This window comes from Lytechinus pictus, chromosome 7 (assembly GCF_037042905.1).
Source record: "Lytechinus pictus isolate F3 Inbred chromosome 7, Lp3.0, whole genome shotgun sequence".
Classification (NCBI taxonomy): domain Eukaryota; kingdom Metazoa; phylum Echinodermata; class Echinoidea; order Temnopleuroida; family Toxopneustidae; genus Lytechinus; species Lytechinus pictus.
The window spans coordinates 25,450,979-25,475,455 of NC_087251.1; the positions used below are offsets into that span (position 1 = coordinate 25,450,979).

Here is a 24,477-nt window from a genome sequence, read left to right on the forward strand (position 1 = left end):
CGGACAGTGAGGGTTTGAGTTGTAAATGTGTTTGCATCTAGGAGGAAATGAAAACAGATGAGATGGTTATATTGAATGAGGGAAGAGGAAGAGATAGGAAACTGCATAAAGGAGAGATGAAGTGAGAGAAAATAGATGTGAGGATAGGGAGGGAGGTACTGGTAGAGGGAGGAGGGATGAGAGGAGGGGGAGGAAGGGAGATGGTAGGGAGAGACAGGAAGAGGGAAGGGAGAGAGAGAGAGGGAGGAATAAGAGAGAGGGAGGAGAGTAAGAGAGCTAGATAATGAGGAGGGGAGAAAAGAAATGTGTCAGATAGAAGGTTGTATGAGTGAGAGATGAATTAGAATAAAGTAAGAGGAGACAAGAGGGTATAAAAAGGTATTTTTGACCATCAAAATTACTTTACATTTTCTCAGGAATGTTAGTACACAAGATGAAGGCAGTGTTTCATAGAGCTGCTCGTATAATTATGACTGAAACATGGCAAGCCGAGCATGACTCTCGGATCACCTTAGCTCAATTTGAATTACATAATTAACATCAAAACTCTTATTCACCAAAATTTGAATGAGAACAACAGCAATAAACCTAATAAAAAAATTATAAAAAACCAGTAACCTTTGCGGATTATATTCACCTTTACTACACATATATATCCATGAGGCGAATTACAATGAGTTTGTAAAAAGCATTTTTTCATATTCATTATTTAACTATGACTGCATTTAATCTTGGTATAATTAGTGTCCTGGGGGTCTTAAAAAGAGTTGCGATTGATCCGATCAATCGCAAATATGGAAAGCCAGCACAGTCAACATATAAAATGCATGTTTGTTTAAAAAAAAATTATAGATATGATTGTATATCCGTGAATTAATTGATTTCTTGACAATTTGGTGTGTTCTCTTTTGTTTACAAAGGACGTTTTGCAAATTTCCTGAAGAAAAAATAATTGCACTGATGGATTTCCATAGAGTTACGATTGATTGGATCAATCGTAACTTTTTGCAAGACGGGGCCCTGGAGTGAACAGTACAATTATTAATGTTATGGTCACAAATGGCTTTACAAACAACGTACGTACAAACAAGTTTTAGATATAGCAATAAATGGTATATGGTGTTCGTAAAGGTATTTGTGACCATAGCATTCCTCTCTCATTTCTTTCTTTCCCTCCTCTCTTACTTTTTCACTCTCCCCCTCTCTCTAATCATCTCACTTCATTGCTCTCCCTCCCTCTTATTCTGATTCTTCCACCTCCCCCTCTCAACTTAATAAAGAAAACCTTTCACACCACTCCCATAAAAATATCAGATGAGAGGAACACAAAAATAACATTAAAAAATTAATGAATCCTGGCAAGATGTTTTAATATGTAACCATGAAAGTGTTGCAAACAACAAATACCCTGACACGGGGTCAAACAAAATTGCAAAACAGATGCAGATTGGTGAGACAGAATATCACTTTTTTTTTTCTCTTCAAGATTTCTGGTAAAACTGAATGTTAGGTGCTTTCAAGGTAGATCACCAACCCACGCTTTACAGTCTGAAAATTAGGAATTTTTGGAAAATCAAGTTCTTCGAAGTTATTGAATATTTCATAAGGTCTATCATTCAATGATATACAGTAATATTTGTGCAGATTTCATTGATAGTTAATTTCAAGCAAACTTTAAATACATGATGCAAATGTCAACAAAATACAAATTTAATTGTGAATGTAACAATATGAAACAAAATTCCAGAACTACTATATCACCACATACGTAGCACGGTAGTAGTGAACATACATAAGTACATGTTATGCAAACACTTAAATCAATATAACTCAAAATAGCAAATAATACCGGAAAAATAATGAAAACTACACATTGTAAAGAGAAAGATAATTTAGACAAATAACTACAAGGGCATTCAACAAAAATAATGTTAAGTCTGGTTCAAAACAAATAAACCTCTTCCCTAATCTAGAGAAATGCAGTGCCGCAGTTATAACATAAACCAAGTTGGTTTTGATTGCTCGTTGTACCTGTAATTCATACACACCACACTAAAAAAGAAAACAGAGTGAAAATACTCCACCCATTTTGTTCTCAAGTGAGATATCTTGAGTTTTTTTCTTTCTTAAATAAGAATTTTTCTCCAGGATTATTAAAAAAAAATCCTTTCAAACTGTCATACATTTAAGGTTTAATTAAATTAATTTTGTTTCTTTACATTGCCATTTTTCTGTACTACAGGTGCATAGACAGGTAATACCCCTCCAATATCTCGCTGACTGAACAGCTTAATACCATGCAAAACCATATAGCACGCCCCCATAAACCTTTTAAATCACACAAACAAGAATATCTTTATATCATAGAAATGTAAACATATCATTAACCCTACATGGGCACTTCTTGATCTATCATTTATGCTGATGATATACATTTCTACACCTATGAATGTTTTGAACAGAAATATGGCGCAATATCCATGCTGTGGATCATCATCATTATCATCATAATATATACCCTGGAATAATTCAATTATGCTACTTGGAGAACATGTATTTTATCCTATGAATAAGAAAATGATATATCTGCAGTAGTTTCATACATATTCAGTTCTAAAGGGGCTTCATAAAATGTGATTATCATTGGATAACATTCTTTTAGATTTCCAATATATGGGTTTTCGAAACTAATGGGAAAGCTTTCTAATGACGTTAATCAAATGAATTTAATTTAATATGTTAGTGCCAGTTTTGTTCAAAATATGACATATGGACAGCCTTTTGTCTTACATGAAATTACATGTCAATATTCAAACAAACTATTTCAGTGGTATCATAAATAACAATGATGATAGTTTGAAATACATTCTCAATGTTTGCAACTATAATGCAGACTATTTCTACTTCACTAGCTGGCTAGCTAGCTGCAGCTGGGCTATGAAAGTATTCAATGAAATACCTGCCTACTCCTGGGTGGAGTGGGGCAAACACATATAAATGCCTTGGTAACAAGAGGCAATGTACAGGATGCCATGGAAATCTGTGTATGCAACAAGTCTTCTAGTCTTGTCACCTCAATCTTTTTCTAATGTTTATGTGTTGTAAGAATGATAATTCTACACCTATCTAGAAAGCTTCCTGAGAATAATATCATGCATGCAAGATTCAACCATGTGGGGCAAGATAGTTCTACACAATTGTGGTTATACTGATAAAGTACATAATATTCCTCTACAATAATTAAACCTATAAAGCCTTAATGGTGGGAAGGGGGGGGGTCAAATTTACCTGCCTTGGACGAATTTCGTGACTATGCCGCCGTGTGAAATTATTTTATCATGCTGCTTGGAGACTTTTTACTATCACGTTTGCACATTTTTTAAGACCAAATTTGTGACGTCCAGGTACACCGTTATAAAATTATGCAACATTTCAAGGGCATATGTCAGACATCAAATAGCTCATAGCTCAAAAAAGTGATTTCATGTACAAAGTCAACCCAAAATCAGAAATGTATAATTTTTTTACTCTTGCTGGTTTAAGGACGTTCCACAGTTAAAGTGAAATCCATGTCATTTTCACCAAACTTTGCACATAGATACTTTAGAATCTTAATATTCGAAATATGCAAAAATTAATATAGGTCCATGTGCTTGATTTTTTGCTATAGAGCTTCAAAGTTCACCCAAATTGATGTTCTTAAGAATTGCGCATTCAAAAGAATTTGGCATTTTTAGACCGCCCAAGATTACTACAAGGAGTTTAAACCTCTATTACTCAGTCAAAATACATGAAAAAGTCATCAAATTTCGCAAGAGAGTTGATAATTATATCGTTGAAATGGAGAATCTATTTATTGTGCTATTTGTTTGCAATTTTAAGTTTAACAGCACTGTCAGTTCTTAAAAATGGCGTAAAAGATAACAAAATCCCAATCTAAAAAATGTAAAATTTCAGTAACAAACTACAAACGTACAATAAATGCTGCACTTTATTCAAAATCCATGTCATTTTCACCAAAATTTGCAGGATTGTAAAGGAAGGTATACCTAAGACGTACAAACATTAAAAAATAGGGGTTCATGTGCTTGTTTTTAAACTATCAGCATATTTATTAGAGCAAATGTGCTTTTTAAAACACAAAAAATGCGCCAAAAGCTTAGTATCTATGTGAAGAAAAAATCAAAACCACTCTACCATTTATTCAAACTCGGGGTAATATTCGTGATTCTTGGCAGCACTGCAAAGTAAAGTATTTTGACATTGTAGAGAATATTTTTTTTGAATGGTCCATGGAATAATTCAATTTTTTAGCTTCATGAAATAATGCATCGGATCTGCAGTTAAAGTGCAGAAGATGAGAAAAATCATCTCATACCCGCAGCTAATTAATCACCTATTCATCCATTGTGACGTCAGCGCGCAGAGTGTAAACTATGCGCAGATCATAATGCGCACAAACATAACTGTGGAACGTCCTTAAATGGATATATTTCATGATATATACGATCACCGAACAGGTTGAAAAAAAGAAACAGATACATAAGAATTCACAAAACAATAAAATACATAGGAAATTAAAAGGCTTTCTGAAAAATTTGTCAAACGGAATGGAAAAGATACTGATGCAGTTCCTTCTTAAGTAACCTCACAGAATTACCCAATTTGAGGATCTAACAATTATAGCCAGTTCTGGTAACAATCACAAAATTATTTCTAGGAAATTACCAGTAAGTGCAAGATTTAAAATAAATACTATGAGTTTAATGATGGGTACATCTATTTGCAAGCTATCATTTATGACAATGCCCATGACTGTATATCTGTGATTTTCAGTATGCTCTGTTTACAGTTAGTTTACATTATTTAAGTTTGGTTAAATCAGTAATTTTACTAGCTCTTCATCAATGATTATATAGAAATTATTCACCTTAATTCTAAAAATTTTCTCTCCTTATTATTACTCACTGTGGCTTCAAGTAAGATGTTTAAATATTTTCTTTTTAATTTCACCTCCCATCTAAGTCATATTTGTTTGAAGTCAAAGCTTTTTTCTCAAGTCCAAATTCCTTTGACTTGAGGCTAGTTTTGTGGCAGTTCATAATACTTATACTAAGTGTGTATCTGGTATTATGGGTAGGATGCGCTATAAAATACATTAAAGGATGTTAACAGAAAAGATCCACAACAACCAAAACATTAACATTATAGGCACATAGCCGTTTGAATTACATCAATGAAAAATTCAAACATTAATACCTCTCTTTTAATCAAACAATGTTTAGTGAAATCACTATGCAGCACCCAATGTATGTGTACAATATTCAATATATATTGAAATTCTGCAGCTTATAACAGATAAAAAAAAAAAAGAAAAAAAAAAATATATATATATATTTGTGAGATGATTAGCATTCTTCTACTTGGGCAGCGTTCAATACTTTCTTTTTGTGATGTTTGGTCAGACTTTTGGACATCAAATTTCAATTATTATGATTGTGTATTGGTGGTGGTGACTTGCTTGTAGGCAAGCAACCAGAGGACCGACGGCTTAAGGTTCTCTCTCCAAGGGGCCTGGTTATGAGGATAAATGCCTGACCAAAAGGCCATAGCGCACAAAGTTGGAATCGAACCTGGTCACCGGAATCAGACCCCCCCGCCCAAGCTATTGCGCCTTCTTAATTGCTAGGAGCATAAACCTATATCATTATTCTTTCTGCTTTTTAAACTTTTATTCAAGAATATAATGATGTAATTTAATCAATCAAGGAATATGGTAGGCAAGGATTCAGGAAAAGAAAGAATAGGTGTCAGGCGTCTTCCCTGCCCCTTGGGCCAATAGTGGTATGTGAATTGTACCCTGCTTTGATAAGTGCCTCACCCCCCATGTACCCTGCTTTGATAAGTGCCTCACCCCCCATGTATCCTGCCCTTTTTTAAATGAGTAAGACCCTTTTTGTTGTCGGAAATTTTAGGAAGAATTCAAATTAGGCTCTTTTTGGCAGCGTGTGGCCCCCTTTTCTTGTCATAATTTTACCAAACTATGATATATCAACATTCAGTGCCTCCAGACTATAAAATCCTGTATCCGCTTAAATGGTTTTAGTGAATTCTGCTCATGTTAGGAGGCCAAAAATCTCCATATGACATGGGGACATAATTCATGTATGCAAGAAAGGTCAAGGAAATATGATCTTATGCCAAATAGTTTCTTCAAGCAAAGCATTACATTGGGTCAGATGCGTAAAAGTTGCAATTGTTTTTCTAGGCTTTTGCTTAATTCCATATTCTTAAAATTGAGCAAGCAAATGCTTTTGCTAGTTAGTTCAAGCAATCGTTAACTGACTGCTAGCACTTCCTTGACAATTAAGCTATTGCTAAAAAGCGTGTGCATAAAGGGAACAATTTGCTTGTGCGTTTAAGCACTTGCTTGAGTTTTTTTCAAGCTCCATCAGAGCAGCTTGAGCGTTTGCTTGATCAGGGTGTTCACGATTTTTAATTGTGTTTATGCACCTGAGAGAGAACCCAAAAGTGTACAGTAGCCTACATGTACTTGTTTTCTTCCTAGTAAGAGCAAGCTAATTGCCAATTATATATAAATTTATTGAAAAGAAACAAGTTAGTTTGACACCACGTCTAAGGAAAAGATTATGTCAAGAGCATAAGATCAAGCACAGTCACATATATAAACCCTGCGCCCCCCCAAAAAAAAAAAAATTATTAAAAAAAAAACATAGACTTCAATGGCTTTATAACAATCTTTCATCTTCATCCTGGATATGGGCTGGTAATCTCAGAATACTAACCAAAAAGTATAAGGGTATTTGGAACAAAAATAAACTTCATTACGATTCATGCATGCTAAGCACAAGCATCTGACCAAATAAGAAAACCTGGAAATACCTTTACTCAACTTGTTCCACACTTTACTGAAGTGACTATAACAAACTAATTTACTTCATACAAATGATTTACTCCATCATTGGACAGTAAAAAAAATTGTGATGAGTGAGAAGAATTGATAATATGAGCATTAATTAAAGTGATTTTTTTAATGAAGATTGAATAATGAAGATAAAAACATATCTTTCCGTAAAAGCATGGACTGAGACTCTTCTGTGGTCTTACCTCATGAAAGTACCACCAATATCTTTAATAATGATGCCCATGGGTGTCAACCTGTTACTATAGCAAGGCAATTCATCCCACAGTGTGCATATATATATATATATATAACAATTTTCATTATGAAATATAGCATCAATATCATCAATGTAAAAGTTATCCATATTCTTTAAGACAAAGAGTCAGTAACACACAAGAAACAATCGATGTTAAGGTAATCTAAGATTACCCTTACAATTTTACAATATATATTTTTCTTTCATTATATATTTTGATTTTATATATTTCTCTTTTCAATACATTAAATCACTTTGTCATTCCGGTAAGCATGCAACACTCATTCTATAATGTCATTTGTTAGATCAACCAAGGAATGCAACTATGAATATACAACATACCTTGAATATTACAGCTACTTATCTATCCACAGACATCATTGGGTAATAATCAAATACTTAGTTTGGATTAGTTGACATGATGCTGGACAGCTACTTGTATATGTCTTAGGACATGTACACAAACATACCAAGTACTGCAAGCGTTTGCCACAACCTTGCACTGTAACTGTTATAGAATGACTGTCATCAGCCAAGGACTAACAGGTAACTGCTATCTTTTCAAATTTTTTAACAAATCAACAATTTAAAAAGGCAAAAAAAAAAATGAAGCTCACACCATGTCAGCAAACATATAAATAGAACAGCCCATTCCAAAGGCCATTTATCTACACTGAGAATCGGTAAAAACTATCCAGTCAAAGTATAAAGATGTCAAACTAGCAATGCCTTCCTCCTGAATTCACAGCAATAAACAATGGTTAACAGAAAACAAAAAGGCAACACAATTTCTTTTTATTCATGTTTTCCATATTTTCACCCTGTATGGTAAACTGCACACTTTACCCTCTTGTATGTAATCAATCTATCTTTCCTTACTATCTCACCGATTAATATACTCTGTTGAATAGTAAGTAGATTCTAATAATATGCGACAAAGATAATAATATGATCATTCTGTCATTTAGCAATACTTCCGGTATTGAGGGTTATAGATGTATGTATAAAAGTAATTCATAAATCTTGCAAATTTGTCTTCATTTGCTATTCAATAGATAATGTTGGCTACCACCCAAGTCACTGCTGTTGTTTTGATATATTTGATGAAAATGATGTTCTTCCAACAACTTTCAAATAAACAGATTCTTTATATACCCATGTTTAATAAATTCAATAATCACCTTTTAGGTTAAAAGTACAGTCATTTTTATCAAAACACCCATGAAAGTTTAATCATGTTCTGACTGACAAATTTGGTTAAACCTTGTTGGTTATGAATGATACCCACATGTTCACCAGGGGTCGGTCTGCTTCATAGAGAACATTAATACTGGTAACTTATTTCTCTATTCAAAAGCAAAACAAAATCAAGGTTTCCATGTTTTACATGCAGATACCATACAATCAACGTTACCATGATCGTTAGTTCTTCATGAAAGAAGCCCCTGATTTTACATGTAGGCAACCTGCCTGCAAATATTAAAGAGTCTAAGATTATACATGATATTGCAGCCAGACTCAAAGTGAGGCAAAAAGGCAAGAATTCTTTGTATATTTCATTAATATCTGGTAAATATAAAAGATACACAGTTGCTCATGCCCTTCCTTTATAGAGTGCGGTATCCAAAAGCCTGTCAATACAACTATGCCTCTCATAACAGTCCATACTTTGATATTACACAAAAAAGTGACCCACTACAAAATGCCATGGCTTATATGATATACATTGGCTCATCTATATTAAGAGACACTGTATGCTCTATACACAATCAAGTCACTTTCACAAGGTTATAACAAACTGAGCATATTAACCGTAAGAAGAACTAAAGATTGTTTAATTCCTACCTTGCATCGGTAAACCATTTTGTTTCCATAAAAGTATGGATTTTCCTTGTGGTTTGATAGAGCTAAATGTATGACTTTAAATGCAGACGAAGCAACTCAATATGAAACGAATTGCATACACATCACAGTATATAAGCAGCACAAGTGTGGGTGCACATTCAAGCGATTGCTTGGTTCAGCCTTGTTGCGTTGCTTCATATGGCAGTGGAGTTATATCACTGTTTGATGTCATGGCATTGATTTCCCACCTAGTTCAACAAAAAAAGCATATTTTTAAAAAAATAATCAATGATTGTGCATTTCAATAACAAAACTCCAACAAATACACTACCACCTTTTACAGAAATAATGCAGGCATGATATTCCCCTCTGAAAAAAAATCTGAAAAGTAGCCAAGGGTGGCTAAGTCCCCGCCGAAGTCTGAGACGCCCCGGTCGGGGTTCCAAGCTCTCGCATAGTAAAGAAATCAAAAGTGATTTTTCAAGGTGAGTCTGCATGATAGCTTTATCATTAAAAAAAAGCAGTAAAAAACAGCATGAGAATGTTATTGGGCAAAAGATTTCACGTTTAAAAAAATCTGAAAAAAAAATTATAAAAAAAATCAGAATTCTGATTTAAGTCGGGAGAATATCATGCCTGATAATGTCTAGAATTTGAAATAATAGTAATGATATCAATCTGCAGTTAAAATGATATATAACCTTCAGCAACATATTTCCTAATAATCAGTATTCTAGCAATCATTTACAAATAGAGTACTAGTATTCAAGAAGGCATGGCCTTAATATGATTCACCAAGCATGCAATGGACTAAGGGATGAGAAGTATGAAGAAATGACGAACAATGTAAGACTTTGCAAGAAATAAAACTCAGACGTATTAGGTTTATTGATATTTAAACGAAGGGAATTATTGTGAATGAGGTGTTACCTTAGTGTCTTGGGAAGACATGTAGTATCAATTCTCTCATCAATGATGGACATCTGACACATTGTTTTCAATGAAGGATCTATGTGAAATAAAGATAGATATAGAAAAAGAGAGCAGAGAGAGGGAAACAAAATAGATTCGTACAATAACCTAAATTTAACCACATTCTGGATTTTCATATTTAATACATGTCGAGTGACCCTTGAAGCACTTGAATGTAACAAGTGGAGCGCCTCTGGCAGTCTGGCCTGCATTACGCGATTCAATATAGCAGCAGTGCTGACTTTGAAAACTACTATTGAATAATAATTCACAATAGAAAACATTCATATGATAATACTAAACTATGTTCATTGACCCAAAATGACCTTTGATCTGATCATGTGACCTAAGACTTGTGCAAAACAATCAGTGATACTTGATGTTTATGTTTCATGAACTAGATCCATATGATGGCAATTCAACAAATACCCCCAATATGGCCCAATTTGATTGGCCTTAACCCTAAAAGAGCCGGGTTATTTGGACCCCTCTAGCAGCCGGGGTGGGGCAGATCCCCCCCCCCCGAGATCTCGGCCTTCGATCGCGCGAGCGCCTCAAAAATTTGCACAGTGGTAGTCTGCAATCAAATCTACAAGGCTGTATGGTTTATTTTTTTGAAATAATAAGATTTTTTATTTAGTGAATTAATTATGCTAATTTATGCATGAAATAAAACATTTGCTCTAATCAACTATCATACAGCCCCAAAACTGGTAATTTTTCATTCCGTGCCTTTTAGGGTTAAATGACCTTTTATCTTGGTCATGTGACCTGAAACTCGCACAGGATGTTCAAGGATACATGGTTGCTCTTACAGTATATACAGGAATTATTTGTACACTGCACATTAAAAACACGCTGTTGACGATGCCACCGCCGTTGCCGCTGCCGTCGGAAAAGCGGCGCCTATAGTCTCATTCTGCAATGCAGGTGAGACAAAAATCACCTAAAACATTATTGGAATATTCATTTATTGGACAAGTATTAATTCTCTATCGAAACACTAAACAGGCATTTAGCGAAATGCCTATGTGGCACTGCACAAAAGGTTATTGTTTAATCAGAAAATAGCAAGATTTCAATAGCTTAATAAAAATAGTAGCTGATATCTTGATTGATGGACAAGTATTAATTCTCTATCGAAACACTAAACAGGCATTTAGCGAAATGTCTATATGGCACTGCACAGAAGGTTCTTGTTTAATCAGAAAATAGCAAGATTTCAATGGCTCAATAAAAATAGTAGCTGATATCTTGATTGATTATAACTTCATAGAATAAGGGCCATATGGTTAAACCATTTATTACTGAATCCAGTAATTCCCTTATAACAACCATCCAGCTCAAAGATTCAAAATGTAAATTCACCATACCAACCACAAAAAAGTATACAGTATAGAACAATGTAGAAATGCTGGTACTACATCTTGCATCAAGATACAAAGATGACGTCATTCAAATTGAATTAATAGATAGGTACTCACCAAAATCTAAAATATGAAGATCAGCAAGATCAATAAGGTTCTCTCCAATACTACCACCAGGATTTGCTTTCTCTCTTGGACTGTGAAAGCAAACAAATCATATCATATGAACATTGTAATGATTGTTGAAAAAAAAGGCAGGATGACAGGAAATAATAGATTGCATTTACATGACTGAATTTTAACAACAGTAATCTTGTTGAGTGATTTTATGTTAAACCAGAAAATGAACTGTCTCTTTTTTTTTTATTCCTCTTCTTCTTTTTATTTCCTGTTCTTGTGGAATAATGATGTGTTTAAGTTGCACATAGGTAATTAATGGAGAAAATAAAAGCTACTTGAGATGGCTGCCATAAACATGAAATTTGAAACCAGACATATTTTTAAAATCAGAGTTGTTAATTGTTAATTTTCTTTTCTAAGGGAGAAGGGGGGGGGGGTTAGTGGGGACAGCAGAGTTACGTTCATTTTAAATTACTTTCAAACACCTACGCTGTTATAACCTTAGATTGCTTATAAGGCATCGCATTCTGATCATACACAAAGCTGCATTTAAAAATTTTGTCCTAATTGAATGGTGAAAATAGGAAACACATTCACAAGTTATTATATCGAGTGAACATCTCATGTGACTATTTAAAATGGTTCATTAAGACATGCATAGCTTTGTGAAACAACCCCTTGGTATAGCATAAAACAAAGGAGTACCTAGTTCCACCAAACATGATCATTCTATCTCCATGCATAACACAGCACTGACGTCTTCTCTTACAAGGAACCTTTCCTCTACAGTGGACCTTCTTCCATTCAAATGATGACAGGTCTAGCTTGTGAACATCGTTGAAGTGTGTGTCAATGGTGTGGTTGAAGCCAGCAAACACGCATAAATGATTGTCATGTAATACTGTCATATGAGAAAGGAAATAAAGGGCGAGAATATTGATTAGTTTCCCAGTTGGAAGACTACCACACTTTTGTGACATTTTTTAAATGCACATTCACATAGACTTTATTGCAAACAGTTACAAACCGATGCAATTTGAAAAACTGTCAATGCAACAAATATTGATGTTATATATTTCAATTTTTCCCTGAAGTTTGCATCATTCACATAACAATTACATGCTTACATCAACACTGCTGTCTGTTACTTACCGGTTGAATGGCTCCTCCTACCGATGGGCGGTGTACCGGTTGCTTTGGGTGAGGTCCAATCACAGTTCTTGATGTCAAATACTTTGAGCTCATTGCAGTAGAATTCTTGTCCAGTATACCAAGGACCTGATCGATCTGAACGACCTCCAAACACAAAGATCTGATCATTAACTGGGGTGGCAGTGTGAAAGTCCCTCCAGTGTGGTACATATCTCTGTAACAGGGACAGCAATGTATGAAATGATGCTAGTTACGTCTACTATGATGACCCAAAACTTCCTGTGTAATATGCATTATTTTTATCACTTGTCCTTACATTCAACTATTTGAAAATATTTAACAATTTGTAGTGAATATATGGAAAATTGGAAGGAAAATACCAAGTTAACATCTGAACTTTATAGGCTAGTTTTAGCTTCATTCATCTTGGGATCTATATTGTTACAACATGATGCATGCATTTAATAAGATTAAACTGTATGCTACACGTAGGAATCATGAAAGATCTGAACTGGAATAAGATATGATAAACATACTCTTGGTTGTAACAACGTCCATTTCATATCCCTGAAATCCAGAGCATATGTGAGGTTGGAGTAACTCTGAAGCTGTAGAAACAAATATAAAGATAAAATTTAAACATGATATTATGTTACATGACAAGATAGAATCATACTCTATGTATAATGAAACAAGTGGAGCGCCCGCATTTTTTTGAATTCCGCGATTCAATACAGCAGCAGTGCTGACTTTGAAATCTTTTATAAAATAGTTATTCACAAAAAACACCATTCATATATGATATAATTGACTTCATTGATCCTAAATGACATTTGACCTTGATCATGTAACCTGAGACTTGTCAGTGATACTTGATTATCCATAAAGTATCAGTTATGATGACAATTCAACAATAACCCCAAACATGGCCAAAGTTCATTGACCTTAAATGACTTTGACTTTGGTCATGTGACCTGAAAGTTGCAAGGGATGCTTAATGATACTTGATTACACTTATCTCCAAGTTATATTAATTTGATCCGTAAACTTTCAGAGTTATGATGGTGATTCAACAAATACCCCCAACATGGCCAAAGTTCATTGATCTTTAATGACCTTTGACCTTGGTCATGAAATCTGAAACTCACACGGAATGTTCAGTGATACTAGATTATTCTTATCTTAAAGTTTTATGAACTAGACCAATAAACGTTCTAAAGTATAACATTTCAAAAACTTAACCTAAAAGATTTCAATGTTGATTCCCCCAAGTTCTAAATGACCTTTGACCTTGGTCATGTGACCTGAAACTCAGGCAGGATGTTCAGTAATACTTTATTGACCTTATATCCACATTTCATGAACTAGGTCCAAATACCTAGTTATGGTATCATTTCAAAAACTTAACCTTTGGTCAAGATTTCAATATTGACGCTGCCGTCGGAAAAGCAGGGCCTATAGTCTCGCTCTGCTATGCAGGCAAGACAAAAACCGAAAAAGCAAAACTACCAGTACAACCAGTAAATGATACATGACCAGTTAAGGTCATATGTTTAATAATCTTATACAATACAAATATCAGACACAAAGATTATACAGTATTCAGCACTTTAACCATAAAATTACCAGTTTGTCAGTATCATTCTCTCAAATGAATTTCCAAACATGAAATCACTATTTTGGAATTCACTATCTATATCAAAATATAAATGCAAAAATGTCAAAAATTAATACTGGGTGACTATTACATTTAAATTGGTAGTACCATAGAACACAGAGGGCCAGAGAACATGTGGGCGTGTCGTATATCATATAAGATATCAATTTCAAAATCAATATCGAAGTCTACATAAAAAATACCATTTGATACAATTAATCATAAGATCAAATAGATAGTTTTATGTTAAAAAGCACTGAAATACTTTGGTTAGTTATCAAATCTACAATCAATGGCGGAGTGTCACCCCCCTTCCATAGGAAATTTTTTTATAACATTTATAACTACAAAATTAGAAACCTACAGTATATCTGCCTAAGTCAAATCTGTATGGAGCACAGAAATCTGTTCCATATTCAATAATACATGTATGATATTCTTGTCAAAAAAATGTTATGACTTTGGCAATTATTCAACTTAATCAAAGCTAAACTTATGCAGACTCTGCTCTTGATTTTAAAAAATATGAAATAAAAAGAATAAACTAATTATAACCAAAAATAAAAATAAATGCAAAATATGTTGACAGCAGTTCATGTTTACATACCAAGTCTATGAAACCACCAAAGACATACATCCTGTGTCCAATAATACATGCAGAATGGCCGTCAGTAGCATCAGGCAGTTGACCTGTAGGTGTCTCAAGGGTCCATCGACTGGTTTCTGTAAAAAATGATTAAATAAAATGAGTAACTATAGGATTTAATTTGACAATCACCTTCACACAGTAGAAAATTAGAAGTTTTTTTTTTCATGCACATATATGTACAGTAACTCTCACCATGAAATATCAAAGATGGTAGGCTACTGCAGCGTATGTCACCTCACCTGTGTGTAAGCTAATAACCCAGAGGTTCTCAATTAGTTTGTTAAAGGTAAAAGATAGTAGCTGCAGCAAACAATTATTTCATGAGAAAGTCTTTAAAATCAAGGTTAATTGTCACCATATTATCATATATCTAGATATGGTATATTAATGAAAACTTATCTTTGGGAAATCATAAAATCTTAGCTCAAAACCGATAATTCTGATGATCACTAACACAGAAAAGCATATGTGGGACACTGTATTAATATTGCTTGGAAAAATACCCGACATTTAATGGAATTCCGTGTTTATTTTGCTCATTTCTCAACAATTGCACATTTTCTTCCAAAGCTACTTGGCACATATTTTAAATACAAACACTTGGGTGGTAATTTCATTGGATTCTGTTCAAACTCATTTTGAGATCGTTACCACAACAGGCATTTATCGTTAAATGCCACATTTGTTATCTGAAATCTTCACTGTGCAACTGGTGGTGGTGATAATGATGATGGTGATAGTGATGATGATGATGATGGTAATGCTGATGATGAGGATGATGACGATAACGATGCAATGACAACGACAATCTTGAAAAAATTTAGAGTCACATATTAGAATCGCTTCAAACATTCAACTTACTGGTGTCAAAGCTGTAGAGTTTATTATCTGCTCCCGATGTATCATTACGACCACCCCAGAGGTATACCTTATCATTGTAAACCACCACTGAATGCCCATACCTCTGAAACGGGATGTGTCTAGGACATTCATTGGGACCATTGGAGTGTGGTAGTTTGGACCATTTTAATCTTCCTGTGGAAACAAGAAGAAATGAATAGGGGTTGATAGAATATTCATGATTCCAATATTTCTGAAACACACAGATAAAATGTTTCCATGAAAGTAAAGGAATCTAAAACAAATCAAATTGAATCACTTACTAATACCACACTAATACCATAACATGTCAAAGTATCATAGGATATTCAGTTTGCAAAATAAATTTACACCTGAGGCCCGTTTCATAGAGGATTTGCAACTGTTGTAACTTTGCCATAATGGCAACTACCATAGTAACGGGGCTCAGCAGCCAATCAGAATCAAGCTTTCCATGGTAGTTGCCATAATGGCAAAGCTACAACAGTTGCAAGTCCTTTATGAAACGGGCCCCAGGTCTCCTATATTTACATAAAAATCACAGAGAGAATATTGATTCATTTGTCAAAGATACCATGGGCGGATCCAGGATTTTCCAAAAGGGGGGGGGGAGGGGGGGGAAATATTCCCAAGGAAAATTTGGCAAGCAAGAAAAAAAATTAAGGACATTTCATCCACAAAAAATATGACAAACACAACAACAACAAAAAATCCTGGATCTGCCAGTGAAAGATACATTGATAAAATCTTATGCAAATGCACTTTGAAAATGCATGTGTACACAGAGTTTTTATGTTACAACAATATGAAAATAAGTAAGATACTGGTTGTTGACTTACCAATACTGAATACAAATGCATCAATTGGATTCCTGTGCTCATAGTCACCTCCTGTACAATAACCTCCAAAAGAGTAGATGAGATCACCTACACTAACTGCTGCATGGTTAACCCTTCTTGGTCCACCGTCAGTATGCACAATCCAATGTGCCATCACATGAGAAAGGATTACCAGTCTTGCAAGGTTTGTTTCTTGTTATTGGATTCTATGATTAAAAAAACAGAGAAATATTACATTAAATTGCGTTATGAGTGTCAACTTGAAGATTCAAGAAACATTTGCTTGTTGACAGCATGTACATGTAGCAAGAAAACAAAAATTAAACAATCCGCTTGAAAGTACATTGAGCACATGTATGTAGACTACAGCAAAGAGAAGATTTGAAACAAGTGGTTATGAATTCAAATGAATAACCTATTGTTTTATATTGTCTACTTCAGGCTATCCCTGCCAAGGCTAAAACTCTGATGCAAACTGACTCAGACACTGTTGATTTGTCAACACTCACAGTGCAAACATTAATAAGGTCAGGGATTTCAATCATGATAAACATGGTTGATGGATGGTCAATCAAGAAGTCACTTCGTCAAAGGTATACAACAGAAATAATCATAATCTAATTTTTAAGCCCTTAAACTAATTTTTTTCAGTCATTTATAGCATAACTTTTTACATTTCAGACAATGAAATAAAATGTGAATTTTTCTGTTCTAGATACTAGTAACCAATCTATGCTGTTACTATAATTTGTATTATTTCAGACAGACATACGGAAGGATGGATGGATATTGGATAGATTTATAGATAGATAGATGGATAGAATAGATAGATTTATAGATAGACCAGGGAAGTGGGAGCTAGACCCACTTCCCTGGATAGACAGATAGATAGATACTTTTAGACAGACAGAAGGTAGTAAATGGCAAATAGGCACAAGTGCAAATTTAAGAGATTTTGTATGAGGCAAAAGAAAGATGATCTATTCAAGGAGGCATGGTGAAGATGAATTGAGTGTCACCTTAGCTATGCCTCATTGAATAGAGCATCTCTCTTTTACCAAATATGAACATATGAACTGGCACGAAGAGGAATTTTGCCAAAGTTAGCAAAAATACAAATAATCAATTTTTTTCCTAAGTTCATCAATGAAAATGAGGAAAGAAGTACTGAAAGCAAACAAGCTAAATCTCTGAGCAGTATGCCTAGCTTGAATCATATCTGCAGTAATGGTGCCTATTTTAATAGCCAGTAGGCCCTACATGTAATGCCCCTGCATACTTTAATAGTTCAAAGAATATATGTTGGATAACCATGCAATAGTATATTATTACAAATGTTGTACATGTACATTAAGCCTTCAATTTGCTTGCATGCATACAAAAAGCTATGAAGTCAGCGATACTGTATAGTGTATACATGTACATGTGTAAAAGCTGAAACCTTACAAAAATCCTGTCTGGTTCATTAAGGATCTCCATCGCCAATTGGCCATACTGCCCCTTCAACGCCTACATTGTACATGAAACAGTCAAGGACATGATTACATAAACACATGTATGCATTAAAGGGGAAGTTCACCTATAGAACTACATTGTATTGTACTTTCTAAGTGGCATAATTCAAGATTGAAAATTCAAAATCTCTTTGCCATGCATGACATCAGAACTGCAAAATTCAAACCCTAAAAACACAAAAGTTTTAATAGATTTTCTTTCAATGAGAAATTTATCCACATTGTGCTGCACTCACCCAGGTGAGGGAAATTGGAAAGATTAATGCTTGCTGATCAAGCAGCAGCTCGAGCTAAAGCTGGGATAATACAGTCATGCTTTGTAATTTGTAGAAAAACACTACATAGATATAATTCAGATATTATCTTCATTCTATATGTATTCATTGTTACAGTACATGTATGTTTCTCTAATAGTCTCTGTTACATCCTTTATATAAAAAAAACTTGATGACTTCATCTTCAAACATAAAACTAAAAAAATACATATATCAATGATTTTTTATAGAAAATCCATTCAAGAAAAAAAAAGAATATTAATGTTGTGGCATCACATAAAAGCAGCTACCTCATGTCATATCACATTTTCAGCTGCATTTGTTCACCCACAAAAGATGGAAAAAGTTTCCTAAAATACATGAATAGATCTACATGTATATAAAACCCATTAAAGCTACATTTTTCCATGCAAGACCAGAATACTATATTTCTTCTTTAATTCTAACTGCATATCTCATCAAATTTTGTATGACAAACATGTGGGGGAAAAAATGAATAAAAGTTGAAGATGGGTCATAGAAACTTCATGACAAGATAAAATTGAATTGAGTGCAATAAAACTCAAAGGACATGGCACTAGCATTGTAGATTTCATGTTTGTAAATTAATTTGCATTCAATTTCATGAAACAATACATGAACACTTTGATGGAATGACATGTGATAAATCACACAGGTACCAAGAAACTTCCTTGCATGTACTCTACATTTGAATTTTAAATTTAGGGCCCTGTATTGTAAAGATTGCAATCAATGATAACTATCCTTTGTGCCTTCTTGCCGCACACTAATTGTGGGAGTTTGATAAACAAAGCCTTAAATACCACTGACAACCCATGCCTCACAATGCATTTTTTTTTAGTTATAGATTTTGTGCATTTTAATGTATGGGTTTGGATCACTATTCCAATGTACAAGATTATGATAAGTTTGTTCCTAGTAACCCATGTGTGGTTGGCAAAGTTTGGAAAATGTTTTGCTTATTTTCTCTTGATCAAGTGGAAAAATGCTTGATATGTTGGCATAGCATCTACTCAGTTAAAGATGGCTGCCTCCAGTTGTATGTGATTTGGTCAGTATACTGACAAAGACTTGAATGATTTTATTATTTCAGTGGACATACTCAGTGTGCATATCCTCTGATGTGCAAAAAGAACAAGATGGCCACGTAAACATCGCGGCAAGTTTTCCGTCTTTTCTCGTTCTTTTTTAAAGAATTCTTGTTTAAAAATGAAATCAGTATCGTATAAATGTCAGAAATGAAGTTGTATCCTATTTCTGATTTAGGGCTAAATATTTTAGAGGTAGAAATCTCGGGGGCAAATTTTTTTTCACGGTACACTAGTACTGTTGTCGGGAACAAAAATCCATGTCGACATGTCGCTTAAAAATTAATCCCGACATCGACAATGTCGACATGAAAAAGGGACCGTGATTTAGCCTAGGCTCCCTAACATAAAAAAAAAATCATTCGATCCTGGAACATAACACTCTCAATCAAATGTATTCACCTTTACACGAGTGATATCCCCACACTAGATCTATATGATACAGGCTCAGTTCGGGAAAACATATTTTCAATAAGCTAGAGTGAATTCACTTCCAAAATCACTGATTTAATCCACATTTTTTTCTGGAGAATCAAGTTTTTGTACCACGATCCGGTGACCGGTCTCGAAGGCATTGCGCAATAACACTCGGAGCCAATTTGAGAATCATCAATTACAACAGTGATCATTGCGTATTGTACGCTGGTACACATGTGCTGCAAATGCAAACTCCTCAAATTGACAATAAAAAATAATTAAAATCGACTGATAATTTCAGTATCACTTCCGCGGCGATCCGTGCAACGATCTCCAAACGAAGGAAGGGAAGTTTACTGTGACTTCGTGATATGAAGTAAGCGCTCAATTGCGGCGGTCACAACTTTGACAAAAACACGTGTTCGCTGCTGCTCACGTTTATGTGAAAAGTAATGCATTGAGGAGCAACGTATTATCAAGCACGGTGAATAGCGATGGGTACATATTTCCGTGGATGGGTACGGTGAATGCTACTACGCTACGCTCGCTATAGCGCTAGATATAGATCTAGAGCGATCATCGGGATCGACAAGGGCGGCTTGATCGGGCAGGCCGGCCCCGCACGGACGCATTTCTGCAGCCGCGCAGCTCGCAGGTATTCATTTTTCATTTAATGCGCTGCTAAGCTGAATAAACCTTTTAATCGCGCCAATTACTGTGGATAAATGCTTCTAACTTTTCAGCTAAGCTTTACCCTCGTGACTTTAGGCTAGACCCCTTTTTATTTTATGTTTACATGTCGATGTGGGTGCGTGCATGTCGACATGTCGGAAACATTGAAAATCCTTTGTATGTCGACATCAATGTCGATATGAGGCCTATCGACAACAGCACTACGGTACACACACATGAATGGGATGCAATCCTGGCTACGTGGAGAGTAATAAGCACATGTTAGTGAATGATTTTTACTCTCAAGGAGCCTCCTGGCTAGGCGCATGACACCTATTGTTCCCATGGGTGCAATGGATATATTTCCACAATCCTTCATTTGCTGGGCATATGTCCCCAGGGGAAATCAATGTTTTTCACCTTGATTCGATGTGCCTCACGCCCCGACCTTGATATTTTCACCAAATAGGCTAATAAAGTGGGGACATCAAGTGCAAGTATAATAAGAGAGACAAGCTATATAGCTCTCAAGGTTACATTAGCATTCAAGATTACATGTACATTAGCTATCAATGTTAATTTTGGTTACAAGACTAAGGTTAATATTGTTGTAATATATGGGGACATCATTAGAGAGAGATACTCTCTAGCTATCATGAGATTAATTTATCCAACGATGTTAAGTATTACAAGAGAGACAAGCTTTACTTTACTTGCTATCGAGGTTATTTACTTTAAGTATTTTCATATTTTATAGGGACAAATTAAGTGCATGTTTAATTAATAGATAGTTGACTAGTTGAGGATGGATGAAGACGTGGGTGCACGCATAGAGAGAGACAGAGGTGTGTGAAGAGAAGCTTCATCTTTTTTATTTGGCACCTAGCTACATGTATTTCAATTCAAAACAAATCAAGCAATAAGCACACTGACAAATAAAACTAACGTGAATTCATATCAATGACAATGGATTTATTGCAATCCGAACGAGGTGCCATGGAATGTAACGATCAGGAAATATTGGTACATTCAGGTAGTGAAGGATGTTAATTCTTTAAGAAGCAGATGAACTTAATTAATCAGTAAGCAGAACAAAAACTTGGACCAACTTGTAACAATTTTTTATAGATCTATTCTAGGCTACAAAGTCAAACAAAGTCCAAGACCAAGTCCAAGAAAAAAGTGGATCCGATAAAATTTTAACGTTGTCAACCAAGCTGGTAATTTAATTTAGGCAGTTCAGAAAGGTAAACAGGTAAAAAACAATTAGGGTCTAGACCAATGCTTTATCATTATTCCCATGGCATACTAGTAGTTCCAATCTGTTAACGCGAATAAATTCTTCGTGATTTGAACAGGTGACAATTGCAGATCATTCTGCGGTACGCGGTGCAAAATAATCAATACGTGGGACACGTAACAAAGCAGTCAGCATCACTATCGCGGAGCTGAGCCTGGATGGATTTCCATTTGATAGTATTCTTCTTTTTATGAACCAAGAGCCAAAACTTAATTTAATAAACGGCTGGAAATTACTAGTAATATTGAATTACTTAATGTCACAAATAATTATGGAAATACTTACACTGCAGATATCACTTTTAAAGTTTATTCTGCTTTCAGTCGAGGAACTTCGTTATTAGCTTGTTGCTGTCACGCACGGTAAACAAGAGTACCGGCCGTATCGTCCGTGATTTCATCCGTGTGCTATTCGAATACTGCTATCAAGGAAAAGTTATAACCCCCATTTATTTGTGTGTATCAGATCTCGTACACACCAATCATACTAGGAATTACCAGCTAGCCAAGTGTAAGTGTTGATATATCCGCAGCACAAATGACTCACGAATGACGCAACAAATTCAACATGCAGTAATGGCACGCAGGGGCAGAATTCGTCCAATATAAAACCCGGAAAATACAAAATAAAATAAAAACAGAATTAAATTATAAGAAATGATATAAAAAAAAGATAAATAAAACAGAATAAACTGTAATGGATTTGCATTTCAGTTTAAGTCTATGAGAGAAACAATTAAGCAAAAAGAAGTTCCGGATGTTTGGTCACACTTTACTTTAATTTCAGCTTAATTCCAACACGGTTTATTACCAGTTATTGTCTAGACTAAGCACAAACCTGATCGATTAACCCCAAATCACATCGAGACCCGGGTAACAAATGTTTTAAATCCAAGCTGCATGTTCCACAATCGCAACAACGTGTTTTATATTATTATTCTAAAACATTTTCAACAGCCTTCTGTGTAAATCGACGACAACGGCTGATGAATACGGAAGTTGAAGCTTACCAGGAGAAAAAAATTAAGAGAATAGTAAAGGATCGACCCATGACCACTTCTATCACCAGCAAAAAAATACACATATTTGTCTTTTTGTTTTTCTTCAAATGTTTTTTAACCGATATCTCTTCAGACAAATGAATGCAATTAGCTTAGGCCCCCTTAGGCCTAAATAAATTGAATGTAGGCCTAGACAGCAAATTTCAATATAGCATTTCTGTTTCCTAATGGCATATGCCCCTTTTTAATACTGACTAATATGATCAAGAGTTCATTGGCTTTGTTTACTTCACGAAGTTTATTCTTATTCGATGTGACTAATTGGTCTACGAAAACCCACATTAGAAAGTGTCCATCTCCATCTGGACCCTAATAAAGCATGGGGCCGTTTCATAAAGCTGTTAAGAGCCGGGTTAAGAGTGACTTTAAGAACGACTTGGGATCATTTCTTGTGGTAAATGATATAATTGGTGATTATTTAGCGCGCTTAAAGTCGCTCTTAACTTACGAACAGCTTAATGAAACGGCCCCAGCATAGTAGGCGGATTCAGGGGGCCCGAGATGCCTCCCCCTATTAGCGGAGCCAAAAAAAAGAAAAATGGGGGAAATAAAGAAAAAAGAAGGGAAAAGGGAGGAGAAAAAAGAAGGGGAAACATAAGAGGAGGAAGACGAGTGAATAAAATAAGATGAGGGAAAGACTTGGAAAATAATTTTAAAAATCTTTCATGTCAGTATATAAATTTTTTGCTTGCGATTCGCGCTCGCATTGCCTTAGGTGATTCACATTTCTTGCTCAATGTGGAGCTTAAAATATAAAATTTTAAAGTCAATATACAAGACATAGTACATCTCGGAAATCGAACTATTATTATTTCGTTTGATTTACAAATTGATTTTTAAAAAGTGCTCTGTAAAAATTATGTTTTATGGTCTGAATATTAAAATTTTCTGCTCGCGCTGCGCGGTCGCAAACTTTGATTTGCCAGGTATCTATTATTTTCCTGTATTCCATTAAGTTCTCAAAAATATCCCTATTAAGGTCAGACCCCGTATCACAAAGGTTAGCGATAAATCGCTAATTTGAAAGAGCCAGTCTACTGGGCAAAATGCGCATATGCAATTACGATGATCTTGATAGGCCATACGGTGATTAATCGCTAATCTTTGAGTTACGGGGCCCAGATTGTCAAAACGTATCAGCTAGCACTGCACGCTCGCATTTTGATTGGTGTTTTATTTTTATCTCAATATTAATTCTAATACAAACTACTTAAGATATCCATTTCATGACAGCTAGTTTATCAAAAATTTCGTCTTGGGATTTGCGCTCGCATTTATTGTTGAACATATTAACTCATGCATCTTATTCATTACAAAAGTGCTTTAAATGTCCAGTTTTCAAGCCATATAATATTGATAGATTTCGCGCTTATTATATTAATAAATAAGATAAACTGTCCCTTTATTTTCAAAATGGAATATCGACAAGTTCCATCTCGCACTTAGGAAGAGAAATAGGAAGATAGTCA

General features: G+C 34.8%; 1 protein-coding gene across 2 annotated transcripts; it reads right to left on the minus strand.

The window, feature by feature from the left end:
- Positions 1 to 5,498: 5,498 nt before the first annotated feature.
- On the minus strand, positions 5,499 to 22,522 carry LOC129264675 (kelch domain-containing protein 3-like). 2 transcript variants are annotated; one of them, XM_064102333.1, is made up of 10 exons: positions 22,234 to 22,501; positions 16,662 to 16,867; positions 15,805 to 15,978; positions 14,902 to 15,017; positions 13,174 to 13,245; positions 12,638 to 12,851; positions 12,191 to 12,386; positions 11,483 to 11,562; positions 9,957 to 10,035; positions 5,499 to 9,274 (listed from the first exon to the last, which is right to left on the minus strand). In XM_064102333.1, exons 2-10 carry the CDS (start codon positions 16,813 to 16,815, stop codon positions 9,202 to 9,204), a joined length of 1,158 nt encoding a protein of 385 aa, XP_063958403.1. In that variant the 5' UTR covers positions 16,816 to 16,867; positions 22,234 to 22,501; the 3' UTR covers positions 5,499 to 9,201. The 2 variants fall into 2 exon arrangements, with proteins under 2 accessions (XP_063958403.1, XP_063958404.1); XM_064102334.1 differs by having other exon boundaries at positions 6,912 to 9,274; positions 22,239 to 22,522.
- Positions 22,523 to 24,477: the final 1,955 nt, after the last annotated feature.

Excerpts from the sequence above, each read along its gene's own strand:
- LOC129264675 (XM_064102333.1), bottom strand. The coding sequence starts at position 16,815 with ATGGCACATTGGATTGTGCATACTGACGGTGGACCAAGAAGGGTTAAC. Across the intron at positions 12,852-13,173 it reads GGACGTTGTTACAACCAAGA|AGATATGTACCACACTGGAG; the intron begins GTATGTTTATCA and ends TCCCTGTTACAG. Across the intron at positions 9,275-9,956 it reads TGTCTTCCCAAGACACTAAG|GTGGGAAATCAATGCCATGA; the intron begins GTAACACCTCAT and ends TTGTTGAACTAG.